General features: G+C 42.7%; 1 protein-coding gene across 1 annotated transcript; it reads right to left on the reverse strand.

Moving 5' to 3' along the window:
- Positions 1-12,194: 12,194 nt before the first annotated feature.
- LOC142064528 (pulmonary surfactant-associated protein A-like) lies at positions 12,195-23,137 on the reverse strand. Its single transcript, XM_075109612.1, is given in 10 exon segments — positions 12,195-16,365; positions 16,367-16,419; positions 17,191-17,268; positions 17,560-17,581; positions 17,923-18,097; positions 18,700-18,781; positions 19,735-19,835; positions 20,048-20,232; positions 21,271-22,534; positions 23,016-23,137. Coding segments are annotated over 5 exon segments (603 nt in total). The 5' UTR covers positions 18,049-18,097; positions 18,700-18,781; positions 19,735-19,835; positions 20,048-20,232; positions 21,271-22,534; positions 23,016-23,137; the 3' UTR covers positions 12,195-16,041.
- Between the last annotated feature and the right edge of the window lie 60 nt (positions 23,138-23,197).

A 23,197-nucleotide genomic window follows, 5' to 3' on the forward strand; every position in this document is an offset into this window, starting at 1 on the left:
AAAAAGTATCATGCTGTAGTCAGGCAAAACGGCAGGAAAAATGTAACATCGTGGTCCAGTACAAAACGTGAGAACTGGCATTGCCCTAAACTAGCAGATATTTACATCGTTTTCTCTGCCAAAAAGAAAAGGTAGCAGACAGATGTTGAGGGGCTTTCATGAGAAGCGCTCTGGTTAGCATGCCCTGGCTCAGCTTCAGCCTCCTCTGTTCAGTCCCTGTGGGGCAAAAGCACGGTGGTTCTGGAAAGAAAGGCCTATTGATCCTTGGTTTGCCCCAAGAACAGCTGTGCCCGGGCAGTGGGCTCTGGGGCTGCAAGTGCTCTTCTGCGCTCCCACTTCCTCGCCACCCCGGGCGTATGCGGCACGTGCCCTGCGAGGGCTCCCTTAGCCAGAGGCTCTGGTTGCCACAAGCGATGGCTTCGCTTTGGAGGGAAAGTACAAAAGCAACGAGGTCTGATGGGTAATAGAGTTGGAACGGCCCATACCTGGGCAGAGCTACAGGACTTTGGACCTCTCTCTGGACACAGGGCAGGGCTGACCGGCTGAGATGTTCTGGTCCCAGCACCGTAGTGCCAGGGTAGCTGCTGGTCCTAGCTCAGCGCTTCCACAGCTTCTGGCTAGTCATCCTCCCCATTTTTTTCCCTCTTCATTCTATTTCCACACTGCGGCAGGTTTGGCTGTTACCAGACTTAGCAAAAATTTAGCTGGTCATCTGAATTTGCGACAGCTTTAAACACGAACGAATATCAACATGATTCTCCTGCCATTGATTCTTCTCATGAAGTATAAAAACTTGTCTGTGCTCTAACCCCCTTCCCTCTGTGAGGTCTCTCTCTTACACCCCCACCCTGTGTATGGGCGTGTACGCTGAAAAACCAAAGCCACAGTGTAAGAAAGAAGTGTAAGGAGCAGAAAGCCCAGACCATTGTCCACCTGGCACTTGGTGTAAGTGAAGATCAAAGACAACATAGCATTGGAGGTCCAGTTTATTTGTGGAGCTGTAGCTACAGAACAGATGTGAACGTGAATTATCATGAAATCTAAACAAAAAGCTTAGCCACTGCTTGCTTGGTTTTTAGTGGAATCCATGCTTGGGGTTTTGTTTTTAATTTTCTTCTGTTGAGCAAACACTGCAGCCGTAGATCTGAAGACAGCCAGCTCTTCTGTTTGTGTTTCCTTTCTCTTCTTTACCTTTTCCCTATTCCTGTGAATGTCTCAGACGCAGATAGCATAGCCACGTGGTACGTGATGTCTAATTGACCTTTACCTCATCAATCAGTTAAGTGATTCGAATATATAAAATTACACACTGTCTTTCAGACTCAGAATCCAGTCATTACAAGCCAAGAAACCCATCATTTGCTTTTTGGGCCTAGAACCAGACAGTCATATGACTGTGAGTGTAGCAGACAATTAAACCAACAAAGGGGTGAGTTGGCTGCCTTGGCTGCTTATAAACAATGAGGCAGTAACTTAAGTCATTGTGATGGAGACAAAAGTGATGTAGTCTTAAAGAAAGCAATGGTTTTTCAACCACTGGTGGGTTATTTGGTTTTTTTTTTATTTCTGGAAAAAAAATAATCTCTCATCAAATAAAAATATAATGTATTTGAGTCTTTCATTTCCAGGCAATTCATTATCAGTTAATGCTCAAATAAAATATCTAAATCACTGAGAACTTTCCAGTATCATTTCCCTTCTGGTGCTAAAAAACATTTTTCTCTGCGTTATATTAAGCTATTCTAGCGACTTTACAAACCAACCAACATAAGAAAAGAAACCCAGTGTTGGATTTCATGAGGAAATCAAACTGTTTCCTCTTGTAAACTAACAGAAACTGCTAAATCCGTGCATCAGAGATCCTGCTAATAAGCATGCCATCATGTGGAAGAATTAGGCTGGAAAGCTTTAATTTTGTGGCGTGAATTTGATATTAAGCTGGAAATTGGGTTGTTGGGGTTTTTTTCATAAACTTTCAGAGAAGTAGTTTTGTTCTATTCCCACCATCCAAGTTATAACTTAAATATGAGAAAGAGAAGTTGAACCAATAAGCCTATATGACACAGTTAAAAACTAAACTTGCATTATTTCCCAGAGTAAAGTTGTGTAATGTGTAAAAAAATACTACCAGACCAAAAAAAAAAACCACAACCCAGGCAAATAGTTGCTGTGTGTTTTCATTCACTTTGAGTTAGTGTCTAGCCAGGCGTGTCTGAGCATCGGACCATCTCTCCTGCTCTAACCCCAGGATGGGGAGGGCACTCGGAGTTGGCAAAGAGAGGAAAATTCATATAGAAGGAAAGAAATGAAAATAATTTTCAGCCAGTAAGTTTTCAGATGAGACAAAAGAAGCACAAGATACTGATTTATTGCACCATTCTCTGTTGGGTTGTTTTAGGTTCCACAGCACAACCAGACTAAACCACTGCCTCCCCAGCACATGCTATGTGCTTTTGATACGTCCACCTGCATAACTGTCAGTCGTCTCAGCTAAAGGCTTTGGTAATATTTACAGTGTAACTGTAGAAAGGCAGGCCTTCTTGGTATTAGTTAAGGGAATAGAATGCTGTATTATCCTCGCTTCCCTTTCAGTCTTCTCTTCAGTCCATTATAATGCAAGAGAAGTCGACAGCCCAGGAACTAAGCCAACAGCAGCAGTAATTACAACGAAGCCAAAAAACGGAAGGCAAAGTGCTGAGAGCTGTAGTACATGAAAACAAAATTATACATGTTCTCTTTTCACAGGAACGTAGCAGCAATAGACTTGGAATCCCACGGCTTTTGGATGGAGCCTAGGCAGTATCAGTGATCCTGATGGTGTCATTCTGACCCGTCCTTGCAAGGGCTCGGTGGCGTTACAGCGTGTACCGGGGCCGGCTCACACGGAGCCATGCAGCGAGATCTGCGGCACGCGCTTCATTCGCCAGATCACCACCGCAGCGGGGGGCAGGAACATGAGAAAACTCATTATCAGCACTGCAGCAAAAATGACCAGCAGTATTTCCCATGGGGCCAGGATTGTTTCCACCGTGCTTTCCTCCATGTCAAGAGTCTGAAGCGATAAAGCAAAAAATACACTGCATTACTTTCTTGCAAATAGGCATCACAACTGTATAATGTGATTGTTTTACTCAGCAGAGCGCTATCAGCTTCTTTTGCCTATTATTTTCTCATCCTGAAGAACATATGTGTTTTCCCTGGCTGCAGGGCCCAGGAGCGCTCCTGCTCCCTCGCTCTGTTCCCTCGAGAGCCTCTGTGGAGCATCCTCCTGCCTTTCCCTTTTGGCTCAGTTGCCGTTGCTGATGCTAGTGTAAGACACCATGTCCATCCTGAAATGCCTTTCCTGACTCTTGGCAAGCCTTTGTCATCTTCTTTTTAAAACTTTGATATTTTAAAAGGGCCTCTCCCTCCAAGGATCGTTACACAAAATGATTATTACACTGATGTGCCAAAGGTAAAGCTGAGAATAAAAGGATACGATGGAAAGAACAGGGAGATGTAAGTTATCTGCTGTCAGAATGTGTGTTTTACCTCTTTTTTCCCCCCTTATAAAGTAGGCTTTAAAAACTTCTTGCTTGCCAGAGGGTTTCAATGGACACTCAGTAAAGCATTATGTGCTTTGAGAATGACTACAGATGTATTTTAATGAAACTGTTAAAGCTGTTGAAAACTGATTTCTATTTGAAATGGTTTAATCAAAGGCATATGAATGGCCAGGCAGTGGGGTGTATGTGCAAAGTAGAAGCAGAGCTAGTAAGTCTCAAGTCTTTAGTTTTGCACAATAGTATGTGTAGAGCAGGCAGGAAGGAGTCAAATCCTGTTGGTTTTGAGACAAGGAGCCAGGCCTGTTAACAGGTGTGTCCTGGTTAATCAAGGACTTAATGCAATTCCTTCAGCACAGGAGCCTCACACCTGAAAGCCATAACGATGCCAATTGGGGGTGAACGTCTAAAAAGTGGTGGCCAGGAGCAAGCAGGCTTTCCTCCCCCTCAGTCTCTTACTCCTGTGCCCTAGCAGTAAGAAGGTTTCCTGCGGGGCTGTGGTGCTGCCTTCAGCCTGGGAATTTGGCCTAGATTTCACCAGAGATCAGGTTTGTCCATTGCTTTTTCAGAGGGAGAGGTATAATGGGCTTCTGTCTCTAAATCCTGACTCTTATGAGAAGGAGAAGACTGAAACAGGGTTGACAGAATATGCTTATTTGGAAAGAGTAGAAAAATACTAGAAGAATACTACTGGGAAGCTAGAGAGCTGCTGGCAAACTTGTACCTGGCTTAACAGTGTTAAAATAGCTATTTTTTTTTTTTGTTTGTGGGCTGTGAGGAGAAGCAGCAGATGTCTAGTAACAAATCCTGGAGGATTTAGGTAATGATATTCCTTAATGAAGGCTAGCAAACTGCTAGGTAGACTCTAGATAGAGTTGTTCTTAGCTGCTAAATGAACTGGACTGTGCTACTTAGTCACACCTTGGCTTTCTGGTGCCAACCTTTCTTGTCCATTTACCTTCTCTCGCTATTGAGGTACTGGTTCAGCCTTTAGTTCTTTTATTTTGAGAGTAAGACAGACCTTAATAGTGAGAAACGTGTTCTCTCTCCAGGCTCAGTCATGCCTGTCCAGGGTCAACGTCTGCCTTGCAGCAGTGCTGAGACCTTTCCAGAAACCTCAGCTCTCGCAAGGTTGTGTCAAGTTTTAACAATAGATTAATGTCAAGTCTTGCAAACTGGGGAAAAGTATGGAGGATGTGGGTGAAGCTGCCCTGGCTCAGAGCCCGGAGTGTGCTCATGGCTGCTGCCTCCCTGACGGATAAGCCACATACCTGCAGCAGGATGGTCGCTGGTGCTGGAATGCTGCCCACCAGGTTTGTTCCCTGCAGCTGGCTGTGCTCTGTGTCCAGTGTCACCTAAGCTATAAAATAGCTACTTGGTTTTGCTTGTTTTTCCTCTGCTCAGACCAACCTGCAGCTCTGACTGTTGGGGGCTGTGCCCTGGAGCTTGTTAGGCTATGCAGTATTCTGACTTTTCCTGTGGCACTTTTGATTTTTTCTTCTTTCTCTGCTGTTGGTGGATGAAGGTAAGCGTGAGGCTGCTCACACCAGGAGAGGCAGTGGGATAAGGGATGTTTGTCCTCAGGGAGCTGTCTTGTGCTACTTCATTGCTGCTCTGGGAATATCAGATGTGGGCCTCTTGTCCTCTAATTCAATTTTCTTTGTCTATCAATTAATTCCTTTAAATATCTTAATTTCTGACATGCTTTGTGGTCTCTTGTCTTCTTCTGTTGGACTGGTACTTTTGCTTCCTTTCCCAGCTTTAATTTCAATTCTTGTTGTTTGTTATTTCGTTCTCTTCCTCATTCCCCTCTTTCAGTTTGTTGCAAGCAGTTATTCAGCCATAGTTTGCTTGGGAAATCCCCTGTCCCCATTTTCTGCTCTATTGGTCCCTCACCAGCACTTGGCTAAGGGAAAGAAAAAGCCGGTGAGAGCACCCACCTCTCCCCCAGCAGCCTGATCTGGTGAGGATGGGAGCAGAGCATTGCCCCTTTCCTTAAGTCCTGGCTGCCAGGGAAGGTCACACCAGTTAACTTCCATGAAACAAACTTTAGCTGAACTTTATACTGTGTTGTGTAAGTAGAGGCCCTAAGGCACCCTGGATGCTGAGGATGAAGGCAGGCTCTGTTCTTTTCCCCTGCTGAGAAAGTAAACCCTCTGGTTTGAGGTGAGGAAGGTGAGGAGTGCTTGAGCACGCAGACAGTAGAGGCACCATGGGGAAGGCACCCCTCTGCTTCATCCCTTGGTGAAGAAGATGACATGTCACTCTGCTTGGACAAGGGATGGTTGTCCTGGCTGTTGCACCATCAGGAGCAAAACAAAGGTTGGGCAAAACAGCCCTACTTGTGTCTGTCGGGGGAAGCTCTCGTGGGGAGGCATTGCTGGGTGTCTGCCTTGGCCCTTCTGAGGAGCTGAAATGCTTTGCAGTCAGAAAACAATGGTGAGGGTGACATTGCAGAAGCAGCTGGTAAGAAATGGGAAGGTCTGTGATAGTGTGGAGAGAGCTTCAAGGAGTCAAGGCTGTGAAGAGCAGCAGTTCTTCTGCCAAGGGCCATGTTCACCTCTTGGAGCTGTTTGACTACAGAGGCTTTAGCTAGAAAAGTTGCTGAGGGCTAATAACTGAGAGTAAGCCTTATATAATGTCCCCAAACTATTAATTTGTCCTTCACCTACTTATCCTGTGCTTTTCCTGCACTCATGTTCTTGTGTTTTAAGGCTTTGGACTCTTAGCTTGTATGTGAGCAAGTGCTGCACAGCCCAGGGCTGTGTAAGCAGCTTGCTTTGGTCTCTCGGGGACTGAATACATCAGCGACTTCATAACTAGGCCTATATGACAAAAGGGTCATGTCATACATCAGGATTATTGTATTACATAATGTTCTGTAAGATACATCGTAAATAGGGTACATTCATGACAGCAGAATCCACACCAAATAGAAATAGGTGCGCTGAGAAGCGAGTCTGCTAAACCGTGGTGCTGTGCAATCAGCAGGTACCCAGGCTGAAGGCTGTGACTCAGTGACCCTTCTAAATGTTGCTTACCTGTGTTTCATGCAGCACAGCTGTGATGTGATGAAGGTCTGGGACTGCTGCTCAGTTAACGAGGTGTTTCTCATACTGACAGTGTTTGATGCACACAGGATGTGTGTGGTTAAATAATCTTTCCAAACAGCCAGTATCCCTGCCAACTTTCTAAACCTCTAAGGTTTGATTATGGGAGGGTAAGAATGAATCAAAACTGCAGTCAACCAAAACATAGTTCTAGAAATACAAAAGCAGTAGTATCTCTTTCAGAATAAATGCATGCTGTTACAGGAGCTTTGCAAGTTTATCTCAACTAAAAAGCTTATCAGTGAATGTGTGAGCATATCAAATCTGGTCTCTAAACCACAAAGTATTTTGCAGTGATGGATGATCTATCCCCTAAATTTAACAGCTGGGTAGAAGAGTAAAGGCTTTGGCAAGGTTTGGAGCTGAAGGCAATAAAGGAATGCTTCTTTACAGAAGTAAACAATAATGAAGGTGTTTGGGGAGGGCAGAAAAGAGGCCTGTTAGGGAAGTGTGATTTCTGGTTCTAACTTCCATTTCCAGTGTTTCATTTCAGATTTGTCTAAAGATACACAAAATTAAAGTCTTTTCTCTGAACGAGAGTTGATGGAAGACCTTTTTGGATGTTAAAGAAAGGGTCATCTTAGCACAGTGGACAGAATCCTTTCTTAGAAAAAATTGCAATTCTATCCTTATACCCTCCACAGAAAACAAAACTAACCTTGGTACATATTTCTGGAAAGATGCTGGCATGTGTCATTAAATGCATACGTTTAATGCAATCTAACATAGGCCTGGTAAAAATGGATGTCTTAGATTGTGGATTGCTTCACTGCTCCCCTTATCTTAGCACAGATCCATTTATAAATTGCAATATCTTTAAGATCATGGCATATGACTGCTGCAGAGGACCATATAAGCAGGAAACAAGACTAGCATATTTAGCTGGTGTACTTGTCTGCCAGCCTACAGCCTGCTGCGATACAGAAAAGCCAAAATATACTGTTAGGCCATTTGATATGAAGCCTTCTGATTAACAGGAAAAAGCAAAAACACATATGGGCAGACAGGGTGATTTACTCTTTGGCATGGGCCGCTCTCTTCCAGTGAAGCGGATGGGCAGGGTACAGCTGAGACACCTGCCTTGTGGCTTCTGCCCTGCAAGGAATCCACCCCAATCTTTCCTCACCAGCTGAAACTACTGAAGAGTTCTTGTCTTGCCTGCTGCAGGCATCGCTGTGTTGAATGTAATCTCTGATTCTAGCTGTAATGAACCTATGTTAAAAAGTCAGGTTTTTTTCCTCTGATAATCTTGCAATTTTTTTCTCCAAGTCACTCACTAATATCTTTTGATTTTAGAGAACTTACAGTAGGGAAAGCCTAATGAGAACCAGATGTATTTACCCCCCCATCACAACTTGGAGGGGGGGAAGCTATACTTCCTCAATGTATGATGAGGCCAAATGCTAAAGGTAGCAATAGTGTTATGCAAAAAAAAAAGCTGATTTGCAGTCTACAGAAGTAGTGTAAAGCTTTTAGACAGCTTATAGGGGTCATTGTAACACGAGAAGGTCCCTCAGCGAGATGCTTGTGGGAGGTGGTGGCCTCCCAGTCTGTTACTTGCTCTCAGTTATGGTTCCTCTGAAGATCTTTTTGCATGGGGCAGAAAGATGATCTGGTATCTGAATTGGCACCTATTTATATAATTTGTCCTACTCCAAACTTCAGAATAATTGACTATCATGTAATTTTTTCTCTACTTGGAAAAGTCACAAATCTAGTACTTAATGCTGACTAATGTCTGGGAACAGAAAAACAAGTTTAAAAAAATCCTTTGGGAGCCTGTAAGTGCAGCCATCAAAAGGCAGAATGGATCAAAGTCTGCAAGTTCTGTTTCATATCAGCCAATTGAGTTGTTTTTCTCTTGTTTCTATCAAGATCTTCTGATTAATAACTACATCACTTAATGTCAATCAAAAAGCCCCTGCGAGCAAAACACTCACTGAGTAGGAGGCAAACAAGAAGTGTGGGCAAAGACTGTTTGCATTTCTCATCTTCAGCTCCAACAGAAGAGCTGCAATTCTTTCATCTCCCCAGCACAGCATTTCAGGCTTACGCTCATATTTACATGCTTTTGGAAAGAACTGATTCTGTGTAAATCCTGTGACTCCTAAATGATTTCTGGAGCTGGCTGACTTCAGGCAGGTGAGAACATCGGTGCCTGCAACAGAAAAAATTCCCCACTGGTGAACTATTCGGTGCTGGTCTTACTTAGTAAAAACCTTGCTGCAAAATACTTGTAAAGCAAGCATAAACGTGCCCCAGCCTGACACTTGCTTATAGGCTTGTGTGTCTGAGCATTTATGGAAGCACATCAAGGAAATTAGACCCTTGACTAATGTCCAGACAGGTGAATTTGGTGTTTAATTTTGTGCTGGGTGGTCTGCTCTGAGATTTTTATTTCTAATGTTACCTGACACTCTTGGCAACAGCATCAGGTTCTACCTCAGATGTTCTCATAGGGGAGAAAATAGTGACAAATGTAGGCATACGGATCTCAGCAGTATCATTTGCAAAGACCTGGCTAGAAACACATACTGGGAGGCTTGGTTTTGCTGCTGTCCCTGAAGCAGGTAGCAGGGCACTGGTCTTTATCACGTATCTTGTCAAGTAATCACAATTTGTTTAGCCTCTTCCACATTGGCGGGGGTGGGGGGGGGGGAGGAGGGAGGAGGAGGAAAAGCAAAAACTGTTTCTACATCAAAGAAAATTATTGTGGCTTTAAGGAAGACCAATCAGCCAGGACAAGTTTTCTACAAGAGCTCTAGGCTGCAGTGTTACTGAATACACTGTAATATTCAGTAATACTGAAGTGAGACTCGATCCGTTCCTTCTCATCCCCAAAAGCAGGTCCTATTCAGTATAAGCCTGGATTGTCACTATGACTGAAACGGGCTGAAGCTAGAGCAGACAGTACAAAAGAACTTCATAACGTGGTTGTATTAGCACTTTTGGGAATACTTTGGTCACAGGCTTATCTTTGTGTAATCAAGTAACTGTGCTCAGTCACTAATTTGCCTGGTGGAGCTTAACATAGGGAGATTGGATGAAAAAACCCACAATCAATAGTACTAAACAAAAACATATCTGAAATGTTGAAGACATACATAGGACAAAAACATAAAATCTGAAATGACTGAACATTAGTTATCTTTTTACACTATGATTTTTGATATTTTATCAGGTCAGCAATTCCACTAAAATATGCAAAGTATATCAGATAAACCCAGGTACGTGATATTGAATTTCTACTGTCTGATAAAAACAGGGCTTATAGCTCTTTATGTGGGGAGGGGTTTTATTATCTAGATGTGAGAGCTGCCCAGTTAAATGCCCAGATGGATTCTCAGTTGCTTTAGCACAACTGGAGCTGCAAAACACTTCCTATTTTGCAGAGGTGTGAACACCTCTTCTCCCAGGCATGTACAAGAACAAGTCAAAAGGGCTAAACCAGCAACAGCAATGAACTTGTTCTGCTTCCTGTTCCACTCAGTGATTGAAATCTTTAGCCTTCAAGTAGGGAAAACAAATGTTACTGTGTACTTGTTCTCCAACATAACTGCCAGCTTCCTATTAATATTTAAAGATAATTGCACATGTCTAGACTAGTTTTCTGCAGAGGTCTTCACTGCTGCAATGTCCATAGTGTGCCTTGTAACAGTGGGCAACTGCAGAAAGGTGAATTCCTATGCCACTTCTGTGACTGTATGTTAAAAGGAGAGGTAGCAAACAGTAGGAAAGTGAAAAGTTCTGAGACCTGCATTTCTTGCACAGTAATTGACTTGAAAGGTGGGTGATGATCAAGAAAGAACTACTACTGCAAGTTAAAAGTGTCATTTGAAACTCGTGTAATAAGCAGAAATCAAATCCTTGAGTTTAGTACCCTGGAGAAAATGCTGTATTTCAGCTATGTAAAACCTCAGAATGATCTAGAACACTGCTTCGATCCCTAGAGGGCCAAACCTTTCAAACCAAAAGGGTGTTACAAAAATGGTCAGAATCAAAACAGTAAAAGAAATATCACTGAATTTGCTTGTTTTATAAATGTCTCCTCTACAAGTAACAACTGAATAAAGTGCTAATGATAAATATTTCAGTATTCGTTTTTAAAAGGATTTCAGCCTTTTGAAAGCATGCTGTAGTTTAGTCTGACAACTGTTAAGTAAACCTGCCTGTGCTTTCTGTGAGTAAAGTCACTACAGGATACAAATCTAGCTTAAAGAACTTTAAAAGCAATATGATGTTTGGATGCAGAAATCAGATGTATCAAATACGGGAGATCTTAAAAAGAAAGGTACGATGAAGACAGAGCATATTTAATAACACAAAAGTAGTATAGCAACCCTGCTGGGATTTTGTTGATCATGCTTTTAGTTGCAGTATGTTTCACCTCACTTCCAAAGTAAGCAGGTAACTACAATGAAACTTAAAAAGCAACAGAGGTTTCTCTGCTGTTGTTTAAAGTATACACACATCACTTTTTCTGGACATGTAAATTCTGACTTTAGTTCATCCAATAAGGTGGCTTTTTGTGTTGTCTTAGAGCTCCTGGCATATGTTTGTTAGTTTTCAGACTCCTGAGTGTATTGCAGAGAGGGGTTAATTACACCTGTAAGTCAAATAGACTTTTCCTGTTCTGAAGTATTTAGACTTCAAACAGTTCTGAATAAACCTATACAAGCTGACCGTCTAACTTTAGAAGGAAAAGGATTGCCTTATGCAGTGCACCTGCAGACATAACTCTAAAACCTTTTAGCAAAATATTGATGTTAGTGAACTAAAAATAGTTTACATGAATAGCTGCTCTGTTTTCCTCTTCATCCCTTCCCTGCTGCCAGCCTTGTAACCAAATTAGAAATAATTTAGCTATCCCTTATTTTTGCAGGAAGGTCAGTAAATGGTTGAATTTGAGTTGAATGTTTGCATCTTTCTCGACTACCTGAAATAACTTCTGGCTTTCTCTAAAGTTTGAGTGGTCCCGCAGCCACTCAGCTCTTTTCCACCCACTCCACTCTTACCTTCTCGGCGTCCCCAAGGTGTCTTGTAAGCCTTGAGATTTATCTCACTTTGTCTGGGCGTCCATCCTCTGCTGTCGGGGAGGGAGTTCGTGTTAGAAGTGGCAGCGTTCGACCTGCCGGACAAACCAGGGAGGGGAAGGGCAGTGTCCCCTCACCTGTGCAAGGCTCAGGTGAGAGAGGCAGTGTGCACAGGCACTCGTTTGCACAGTGGTGCCTCTGTCACCTCCCACTTGGTGTTCTTAAAGTGGCACAATCTTTTCAAAGAAAGGATGAAGCAGTTCTGCCTCGACCACAGTTTGCTCAGGATCGGCAAAACAATAGCTGGCTGTTCACACATGCACAAGCTGCTTTAGGAGACAGTCACTTGTGAAAAATGAGGGCCCCTTTCTTTTTTTTTTTTCCAGGAAACCACTTGGGCTTTCCTTGTAAATAATCTTACTCAGAAGTGAATAATCTGATAATAATAACTAGTCAGAATGTGAGCTATTTAATGAGTAGTGCATGTAGCCTTCAGAGCATGAGGGCTGATACCCCTAAGGTTATTGCAGATCCAAGGGGTTCGTACACCCAACTCTTGCAATTATGCATGTTCAACAACCCACCCACTACTTGCAAACGGAGCTTTATTTAAACATTTGAAAAATCACACCTACAGTCAGGCTGCTACAGTATATGGAGTAAAAAGCACATAGAAACCCTCTGCTGGCTCTGCTAAGCCAGCTCTGGCTCTGCTGCCCGCCGCCGCGGCGGTGGCACTACACAGTCACGGAGAAATGCCCTCTTACACACCGTACTGCACCTAGTGCTTGACTGGTGACAAGGAAAGATGGGAAGGCCAAACTGCAGCCTGGCTTAAAAACCCTTTGCTGGGGACACCGAGGTCTGTGCAAATATCTGTCCTACAATGGAGGTATCAAACGGGGCATATGTTTGAACCTACTGAAACCAAAGTTCAGAATTCAAGCATGTCCCTTTAGAGCTCAAAGTCACCCAGCTGACAATAGTTTTTTTTTATCTCTTACAAAATGCAGAGAATATGATCTAGCATATTTTCAGAGAAAATAACTTTTAAGAATAATTTGTGATGGATAATTTTTATGGAATTAAAACCAATTTTTTTAACAGTTGTTTGGGGAAAAATATTTGTTTTCCTTTGTACAAAGCAGAATCGGTAACACTTTTTCCTCCAAACTGATGTGTGATTTTCACCTCTCCTGATATTTGATGCTACTTCACCGACCTGGCCAAAACCAAGTTCCAAGTTATCTGCTTATCCTGTTTTTCACTGGTTTTTAAGATAAATAAGATTTTCATCTTAGTGCTGGTGGTAGTGTCATTACTGTCATCTTTGGAAGAGGTTCTCTCCATTGGCTGAAAACTGAACATCACACAGTTTGTCTTGTCAGCAAGCCTGGTGGTACACAAAGAAGTACTGCTAAATACATGATGAATGGTGGCAGTCTTAAAAGGCACAGCTAGTATTTAAGGTTAGCATATGGTGGATTAGGTTTTTAAAAGAAGGTCATAGACGTCTCAGAAAATAACTCTGAAGTAACAATTTGCCAGCCTTGGGGATTCCTCCTGTCCTTCTACAAATCAGACGATGCTGTGCTGCCCGTTCAGCTTTAGGAAATAGATTAGGTGCCCAAATGCCAAACCAATGTGCTTTTTCAGGCCAAGGCTGCTGTTTCCAGACTTGCCTGCTGTCAGCAGGGTTGCGGGATGGAGTGGCTTCAGGCAGGATGAGAAATATGTGCTTCATTTGGGGTTTTAGGTCCTCATCTAGTACCACAAGTAGATACTGTGTCCGAACAGGGCTGGTATCTGTAGCTGTGGATTAACACGCTAAGTCCTTTTCCTTCTTCCCTGGCAGTCCACAGAGGAAAATGCCCAGACACGGTGGGTGGGGGAACATTTCTGCCGTGGCACATAGTCATTAGCCTGACACTGAAGGCAGCCACCTGGAGATAAGCAGGAGAAAACCAAAAAATTTACTATGGTTTTAAATGTTTTGGGGGGGTCCAACTTCATTCTTGGGCTGATGTTAATCATTGTAAACGTCCTAAATTTTATTGGAATACAATGGCGGGAAAACTACAGTGCCTGTGTTGCTGTTTCCTCGTGCTCGTGGCAGAGTTAGTTTCACAACAGGAGTCACGGAAGGCTGAAGGCTGTGGGTGGGTGAGCTGATGGGTGCAGGCAGATACTGGTGAGCTGTAAAACATTTGTGAGTAAGAGTAAGAATAGCGTGTGAAAGTGAAACTGTGCCTATGGACTCCTGAGTCCTCATTTCCTCTCTACATACCTGTTTCACTTGGGTTAACATAGCAACACAACAGTCTGCCTAGGCGTTACATGATATAGGATTCAGTAGTTTAAATTTTGGTTACGTTGTCCAGAAACAGGGCATTAGTTAACAGCTTGTAGATCTCCTTATGTGCTGAACAGATGTGTTGGGTAAACTGAGGACTTTGCTCACAAAACTTTTCTCTTTGCATATGTTGGGATAACTTATTGCTCCTGGAACAGGGAAACATGGTCCTATTTAATATGCATTATTGTGATGAAAGATTTTAATATTGCTGGAGTGAATAAATAAATAATCTGTGGAGGCAGACCACCTGCAGGCACCAAACTGTTCAAGCAGAAAGGTGTCTTGGATTGATGTTAGCCCTGTTGCATTAATCATCCTAAGTAAATACCTGTAAGATTAATTGGTTAGTTTGCAGAGACTAATAGCAAGAATGATTCACAGGCCGTGACATCGAGCAGAGGGCTGAACGGAGGCCAGGAAGATCCATGCCCTGTCCTGGAGCAGGTGGTGCGAATGTGTACTTAAAATATTTGAGTAACTGAATTTAAGCCAGCTCAGGAATGTCGTGCACAGCTAGTGGCTGCTCTGGAATTACAGTGACACGCACAGCTCCAAGCAGCCCCTTCGCTGCCCTGTGCATTCACAGCAGCTGTGAGCATGCCTTCCCTCCCCACTTACCTTCATAGTTTGACTGTTCTGTCTCCTTGTCACACAGAGGGTGAGAGGAGCTGGTCTGGCTCTAGAGCTGGATGTTTCCTTGCTCAGCTGTCCATGGCCAGGCTGGAACTAACAAAGCTCAAACGAGTGGCTGTTACCGACAGCCAGGCATTTGGCTCAGCGTATATGGCAGCATGCCTGGATGCGCAGCCAGCCTTTGTACTGTGACATGCAGACTATGCGGAGCCTGCATTGGCTAAGCTATGTTGACTTCAACTGCCCCAGAAGAAGGAAAAAAGTCATAGGCATCTCTGGATGTGCCTCTTGCACTGCACAACTGTGCATCTAACCTTGGGAATACTCAACCTCAGTAGGTGACTGGACCCCAGTAACAAAGTTGTTAGGAAAGCTTTGTCTTAAACAATCCTCTAACTTGAGGACGCAGGCTCTGAGCAGCTTTTGCAATGAGTACAGAATATGGGCTGCTTCGGAAACGTAGGCATCCACCAAGCTTAGCCCCATGGAAATCGCAACTGGGTTTTGCCAAGCAGCTCTGGTGCCCACAAATCAGCTGTATCTGAATCTCTCTAGCTCAAAGAAATTGACCTTGTCGTGGCTTTACTGGTCTCCCCAAACCACATGGGCACTGTAACTTTTCAGCCTTTGCGTGTTTTCTTCCACACACACCCCACGTGGCACGGGAACTTGAGCTTCTTGTGCTGCTCCCACTTTGAGTCAGGAAAGAGATTAGGAGTTGCCGGAGGGGCTCAGGACATTTGGCTTCTGGCCACCACTTTTTGGGTATATGAAGGTTAAAGACCTGCTGACTCAAGCTTTCTTGTGGGGAAGGTAAGGTAGGTGAGTCCCCCTCGTGCTCATAGCTCCGTGTCACCCTAGCAGCACTGCTTGTTTCTTCTTTCAGTTGATCTGTCAGAGGTGAAGGTGGCCAGAGAAACACAGGCTGAGCAAGAGCAGTGGTAGCAGGAGTGTCTGTACAGGTAGGTTTAGTGAGGGAAACTTATAGAAAGGATCAAAATACACACAACTGAGGCTCATGGATAAAGGGGTGCTGGAAGATCATGTGGCCACAAGTGACTTCAGGTATGTACCCAAGAAACCTGATTTTGCTGCTCTTGTAATTTACCAGGGCAGCGGAACCCGTAGGCAGTCCCATCAAGAAACTCCGTGCCCAACGTGTAGCAGAATGGACAAAATGGCCACTGCTCTCGTAATAAGGAATTTCCTCTTTATGGTTGGCATTTGTTTAAGAGACAGATCAGGCTGGGGAAGAGCGAATTTTGTTTTCCCTGCTGCAATATCTGAGTTCACTAGCTACAAATGAAGTCACAAGGGGTAGAAAAGGGTGACCCCGGGGGTCTGCTGGACAGCAGCGGGGGGAAGCACTAAAACTGACAGACAATAAGGTGGTTCTGGTTGCACTTTTTGTCATTCCAAGTGCCATAGGTGTACATCTCCACACATTTCTCTTCCCCTCTGCCAGAAGGTTCATTTAAATGCCAATTAGTGTAGCTGAGTTGTGTACCATCCAGGAAGTGGAATTTGCTTGGGACTATAGATTCCTTCATCCCCAGGTAGGTGTATGTTTTAAAATTTTTCACAAAGTACAGAATGGCATCATTCTCACCCGGGTTCCTTGGAGTGGCAATAGACCCTCCAACCTCTCTGTATTTTGTCAATATAGTATGGAAATCTGCTTTTTCCCCCGTTGCTAGCAAATATTTTTCCTCCAGATGCTGTTATCTTCTTTTCCAAGTGGAGGACTGTAAGATGAGGTGAAAACCGTTAAACTTTCATACATTGCTTTGTGGTCACTTTGCCAATTGTAATTCCTGCTATTTTTCTCCATAATTTTAGATAAAACCCAGGAAAAGGTTAAAGGAGAGAAAAAACTTGAAATCACAGATGAAAAAGGAACGAAAAAAGGCAACCCCAAAAAACTAGAAGAAATCTGAAAGGGGGGGGGAAGGGAAGAAACACGTAAATATACAGACAAATAGGAGAAGCACAAAAGAAGTTAAAGAGGAGGGAAGGAAATAAGCAATTCTACATTTGGACAAAGTATATTATTTCCTTTAAGTCTCTCTGTTCTCTTCAAGCTCTTGGAGATGATTTGCCATATACAAGAGTATATGTCAGTCCTTGAGTGAGCAGGATCTTCGATGTGATCTGGTTGTAATTGTTTTGGTTTGGATTTAGTGTTTAGTTTATATGTTTGTTGGGAGCACGAGGTGCCCATGGAGCACTTCTGCATAGGCAGGCATTTTAATCTGATAAATTTCTGACTTGCTTGCACCCATACTTCAGAGCTGTTACTGAGGTGTCTCCCTTAGTTAAGAAAATTAATTAAGAAAAACTAATTGCCTCCCTCCCATTGGAGGGTTATCACTCTCCTATCTACCAGGGAACAAAATATAAATGGAATGCAATAAACCAGCAGAAAATTCTGCTTTTTCCTAAGAAACCATTTTGTTGTTCATCTCGTTTCTTCTCACTAATCTGGCTGCAGCAGAAAGTAAAGGCAGATAAATTACCTCCTTCAAGCCTGGAAATCCGATGTTCTAACAGACAGGTAATGTCTTCCATTTCGTTATCAGCCAGCGGTAGGAAACCTATGAACAAAACCTGCTATTGTGCACTTTGCGTTACAGTTTGAATCTTGGCTTTCAAGGCAGAGGTAATCCTATGAAATTAATATGAACTTTTGAAATGTTTGACCAGTTCTAGTTTACTGCTGTGTTTGAAACAGGGGACCTTTTCACACATTGATTTTTGTATGGATAGGGAATACCTTCCTGGAAACTACCTGCAGAGCAGTGATGCTTATGGAAAACTTGAGTTAGCAAACTGAGTTAGTCTTCACTCTGTAGGCGATTGAGCCAGTCCTGGCAAAACACTGGCACTTGGGCAGTAGGCTTTGTTGATCTTTAACTGTGTCTAGGGATTGCTGACAGAATCCTTCAGGCTGTCCAAGCACTTGCTTGCAGCTCCAACCTAACACCTAGCAACACGCTTCTTGTGCCCTGTGTTATGAAAAAATGTCCTCTTCTCTGTATTGAACCATTGCGTCATTACTAGGAGATATTTAAACATCTTACTTCATACAAGGAATTAATAAAGCTCTGTGTATTTTCTATCAGGTAGAACCCCCCTCTGATTATAAAGCGTAGCGCTGAGTTTACAAAGCGTAATGATGGAACACAACAGTACATCTAGATAAAAATGGAAGTGGTAACTGCATGTACCCGGTATAAAGCTTCATCTACCCCATCTTCAGGCAAGTCCACAAAACCAGGCAGCGGAGGAATTCTTGCTGCTTTACCCTGAGCACAGTGCAGGAGCAGCAAAAAAGCTACTCCTAAGACTTTGTGGAACAACTGTGGAGACACCATTCTTTAAAACCGAATGTAAACCAGACTAAATACTTTCCAGTGTAGAGTCCTGCATTTAAAAAACAAAGAGGCAACGTTTCAGAATTTTGCTTTCTGGGTTTGAAGTTTTATGTACCTTAAGCTTTTGCCCTCAGTGACCTGAATGTCACTGGTGTAGCTGCAAAGTTAGATTATTTCAAATAATTAAAATGTGTCTTTTACCAGGACACTCAGTCTGTTAGTCTACTTAAGAGTTTAAGCTACAGAGCAAAAATATGTAACATCCCCTTCAAAGCTCTTTTTTTTTTTTTAATAGCAGATGTATACCATTTTTCCCATGCAAAAAGCTATAGTTTGTCTTAATTTTATAGGGGAGCCATAGACACATGCCTGCTTTAGTAAGAGAAAGCCAGGTTAAGACAAATTAGGACACACTGTCTTTATCAAGTGATTTAGAGTGAAACAATTGTTAAGGCTTATTCTTCCATTATGTCATCCATCCTTTAAAGCGTCTTGCCCTGATGTGACACCCTTTGTAAAAGTAGGTGAAAGTTTTAATAAAAATGCTGAGACACAAAGAAACGTAAAAAACTAAAACGAAAGGTTTGTGATACAGTTTAAGAGGATTCAATACAATTAAAACAGAAACCCTGTTAAAGATGTCCAACTTACCTAGCAGCTCCAATATGAAATAAGGAAGACTCTTTAAACGGTCTCATTTATAGGGCATGTAACTTGAGGTTAATGTTGTTACCTGCAGGAAATACAAAGAGCATGTAGTATGACGTGAATTTGCATATGAATAGAAATTTCATGAACTTTAACTCAAATCATGGCGGGTGATTTTCTTCAAGAGGTAAGCACTTAAAATGTGATGAAAATATTTCGAGGGTACTTTCTTGATTTGTAGAAACACTTTCATGTGTTTAAAAACATTGCTGGAGCAGAACAAAGCAATTTCTCAATACGTATTTGAAATACCTACTGTTTCTACAGAACTGCTGTGTAAATGTTAAATTGTAAATGTCACTGAAGATTAGCTAAGGTGAAAAAGGAGCTCATCTGAAATATTATATCCACCAGAAGCACCGTCATCACTTTTATTACAGACTGAGGACTTATCAGTGATAATAATTGATATTTGTAACTAAATAGAATCTCATAATTGTAGCAGCAAAGCTGAAAGACAATGGTACATTTGCAGCATCTGTAGAGGTAACAGCCACAGAAGCACATACTTAGCTAACCTACAGAATACTCCAGGGGGAACTTTATATATCATAAATAACAGTTTTACAGTACCACGTAAGTAGTACTGTTTTATCCAACAGAACGATGACCTTTCAGTGAAGGAAAAAGCTGCTCTAAACCAGTCCTCTAAGTACAGAGGCCTCAAGGCATGGAGGAGCATTGCCGTGCACTTTCAAGTTATTCTCAGCTGAGAGTTGTTTCTATCTAATGGAGCATTTTAGGAAAGGAGTTTCAGGCTGTGCTCCAGTTCAAACAAATAGGTGCAGTCACATCATCCTCGTGGTGTAAGGCCAGCGTCCTGACGTTGCAGCAAGGCTAACAGCTGCGTCAGTGGATGAATAGGTGCCTTGAGATTAGATAGGGACCGTGAGCAATATCCGTGTTAGTCTAAGATGCTCCTGGATCTAATCAAGCCTAGATCACCTCTGCCTCCACACTCTGCACCTTTGTACTTACCTCAACAACTGATGTAGAGTCCTTTGTCACTAGTGTTGTGCCCACAGAAGCCGGGGTAATTCCTGCAGCATTGTTTCAGTGCCCTGGAAAAGGCACCAGTCCTGTGAAAGATAAGCAGTACCCAGGTGTATGTACCTTGTAGAGGTACATTTTAAATTTTTTTAAATTTGCATGAGTAACCTTTGTTTAAAGGTTCATGTTGAATTTCAAGTTTCTTCGCTTTTGAGTGTTTGACGATGCTTTTAACATTCTTTTGGCTGAGGTTTTCTAATTGTTTTATAAAAAAAAAAAAGAACATGAGACAAGCCATTACCTGGGGTCCAGGTGAGCCTTAAAAAAAGGTCACTGGCAGAACCTGAGCCTTTCCATCTGTGGTGAGAACAACTTTCACACTTCAACTGCATCTGGAAGAAACCGCAGGTTAGGCAATTGTGAGAAGAGGATGAGGGCTTGGCCTTCATTAGTGGGTTTCACATGCTGACTGATGGCCTGGGAAACCTGGAGAGAGACAGCAGCTTTCTTGTGAAAGAGGCTCCCGAGAAGAACTGATGTTGACACGATAAATTCTAAACGTCTCTTGATTTTTGTCAGCAGATTGATAAGATGGAGCAAGCTAAAATAGATATTTAAAAATACTTACATTTCTGCTGTTTATGATTGCCTAACAGAATAGTCTATATAACTGTTGTAACTTGGAAACTATTTTCTGATCTTGCTTTGAGCTGCATATCGCAGAAGCTCAGCAAGATTCAAGGATACAGATCTGATAGAGGATGAACGATTTTCTAGTATTGAGGCAATTTGTCTTCTGTGTTTCCACATCTATCATTAAGAGGTGTTTATCATTTCAGTGCTAGCGAAGCAAATGAAGGATATGCTGAGAATAGGTTTGGTGTTGCACAATATAGGTAGGTAAATGAAAACATGTCAAGGGCAAAAGTTGGTCAACCCTGCTTTCTTAGCTGCTTCAAGAGATATGGACACTGGAGTTGAATTTCAGTTTATGAACATGGGTGTGTGTTCCTTCCATGAGCCTGTTAGCCTTCCCTTTGTATACTTAACCTCCTGAAAGTTGTTGGTGGTTTTTTTTGTTTTCCCCCTTCATAGTGCTAGTCACACCTTGGATAAACTTGAAAATTTTTTTCTTATTCTCTCAGTTTGTATTTAAATGACCCCAACCCCACTTACATTTTCTGTTTACATTGATTTTGTGCTGTTCTGCTGTTGCTTCCATCCTACCTTGCTACCACCTTGTCCTACGCTTTCTGCATTTACTTTTCTCTTCCAAATCATTGTCAGAGTGTCCCCAACAGCTCCCTTAGGCCTGGGAATATCAGGAAGAGCACAGAGCATGTGGGGTCTACTGTGTCTCCTTCTCAGAGGAGGTCTGAGGCTATTTTTGCTGAGCTTGAAAAAACAGGAAGCAAAGAATTCAGCAAGATATGGACGCCTGGGATGGCAAACTTCAACATGACTTTTTTTTCTTTTTCTTTGAAGTTATGAGCAGCGTTTTAGAGCAGGAAGTCTTAATTTTACCTGTAGGCAAGTGTGATCAGTGCTCATAATTGCTACTGCCATCTTGCTCCGCTGGCTTAAGTCATGTGTGAAGCATCCAAGTGGAGGTCACTAGATGTTTCTGATATGTCACTTGGTGCAGCTCAGCTGAAAAACAGGGAAAGAAATAAAGAGGGTTTTGTGTTTATAACAAATAGAAAGCAAGACAGTATCTCGTCAATAGCTCTTAATAGCAACACAGCATTCTAATGGGAGAAAGAAAAACACTCATGAACTAGATAAAACTATTTTTCCATATATTCTGCAGTTGTCCTCCAATATCTGCAGAAGAAGGTTAAATTGTTCACTACAGTCTTTACCATCATAATTATAGAATCATGGAATGGTTTGGTCTGGAAGGGACCGTTAGAGGCCATCTAGTCCAACCCCCCTGCAGTGAGCAGGGACATCTTCAGCTAGATCAGGTTGCTCAGAGCCCTGACCAACCTGACGTTGAATGTTCATAGGGATGGGGCATCTCCCACCTCCCTGGGCAACCTGGGCCAGGGTTTCACCACCCTCACAGTAATAAATATCTTCCTTATCTCATCTAAATCTACCCTCTTTTAGTTTAAAACTGTTACACCCCTTGTTCTATTGCAACAGGCCCTACTAAAAAGTCTGACCCCATCTTTCAAGTCCCCTTTAGGTACTGAAAGGCCGCAATAAAGTCTCTCTCCAGAGCCTTTTCTTCTCCAGGCTGAACAACCCCGACTCCCTTAGCCTTTCTTCATAGGAAAAGTTTCCTATCCCTCTGATCATTTTTGTGACCCTACTCTGGACCCGATCCAACAGGTTCATGACTTTCCTGTGCTGAGGAGCCCAGAGCTGGACACAGTACTCCAGGTGGGGTCTCAACAGAGCAGAGGGGCAGAATCCCCTCCCTCACTCTGCTTGCCACACTGCTTTTGTTGCAGCCCAGGATACGGTTGGCTTTCTGGGCTACGAGTGCACACGGCTGACTCCTCTCCAGCTTTTCATCCACCAGTACCCCCAAGTCCTTCTCCACAGGACTGCTCTCCATCCCTCCATCCCCCAGCCTGTAAGATAACAGGGGTTGCCCCAATCCAGGTGCAGGACCTTGCACTTGGCCTTGTTGAACTTCATGAGGTTCACACGGGCCCACTTCTTGAGCTTGTCCAGGTCCCTCTGGATGGCATCCTGTCCCTCAGGTGTGTAAACCTCACTGCTCAGCCTCTTCAAGGGTTGAAGTACCCTTACTGTACAGTTCCTTATGGCTCCTGAGCTACAAGGGCAGAGAGGTGCAAGTTTCATTCGAGGTTACACCTGGCTTATCAACCTTGATAAGCCTTTGGTTTAAACTCAACTCCAATTCCCCTTATCATTTCTAAAGGTGCTACTCTAATTTCCAGGCATCCTGTATTGATTGTGCTTTAAACCCAGGTGTGTTTGTATAACTGTAGGTTATTATGATTTTATAACAGTACATTTCAACTTCAGATAATGAAAATCACTTGCAATCTGACACACTCTGAGGTCCAGACAAACGTGTCTGTTACACCATTACACAATACTCCAAGAACATAGTTTTCCTCTGGTTCGTAAAAGTTGTAATATGGCCATTAGTCTTTCTACCACTTCTCAGTGTGGTTTCAAAACCAGCTAACAAATTTCCTGGTGGTGAATATTTATTCTATTTCCACTTATTGTTCTTCTAAAGGAAAGCTACAAATAAATGTAAAATGCATGATTAACCTTTACCCTACTTTGTAATGCCTCATTGCTAGGATATTGTGATACCAAGTACTGGTAATTTTCCACAATATATCTTTTCTCTGGAAAAGAACAGAGGAGTAACATAATTGCTCTTCTTTAAATTTGGCTTCAAAATTAAAAATAAATTAATAAAGGAGGCACTGGTAACTCTAAGATAAGGTAGCTCTGCTAG

The sequence above is a fragment of the Phalacrocorax aristotelis genome, chromosome 14 (assembly GCF_949628215.1).
Source record: "Phalacrocorax aristotelis chromosome 14, bGulAri2.1, whole genome shotgun sequence".
In the NCBI taxonomy this organism is placed as follows: Eukaryota; Metazoa; Chordata; class Aves; order Suliformes; family Phalacrocoracidae; genus Phalacrocorax; species Phalacrocorax aristotelis.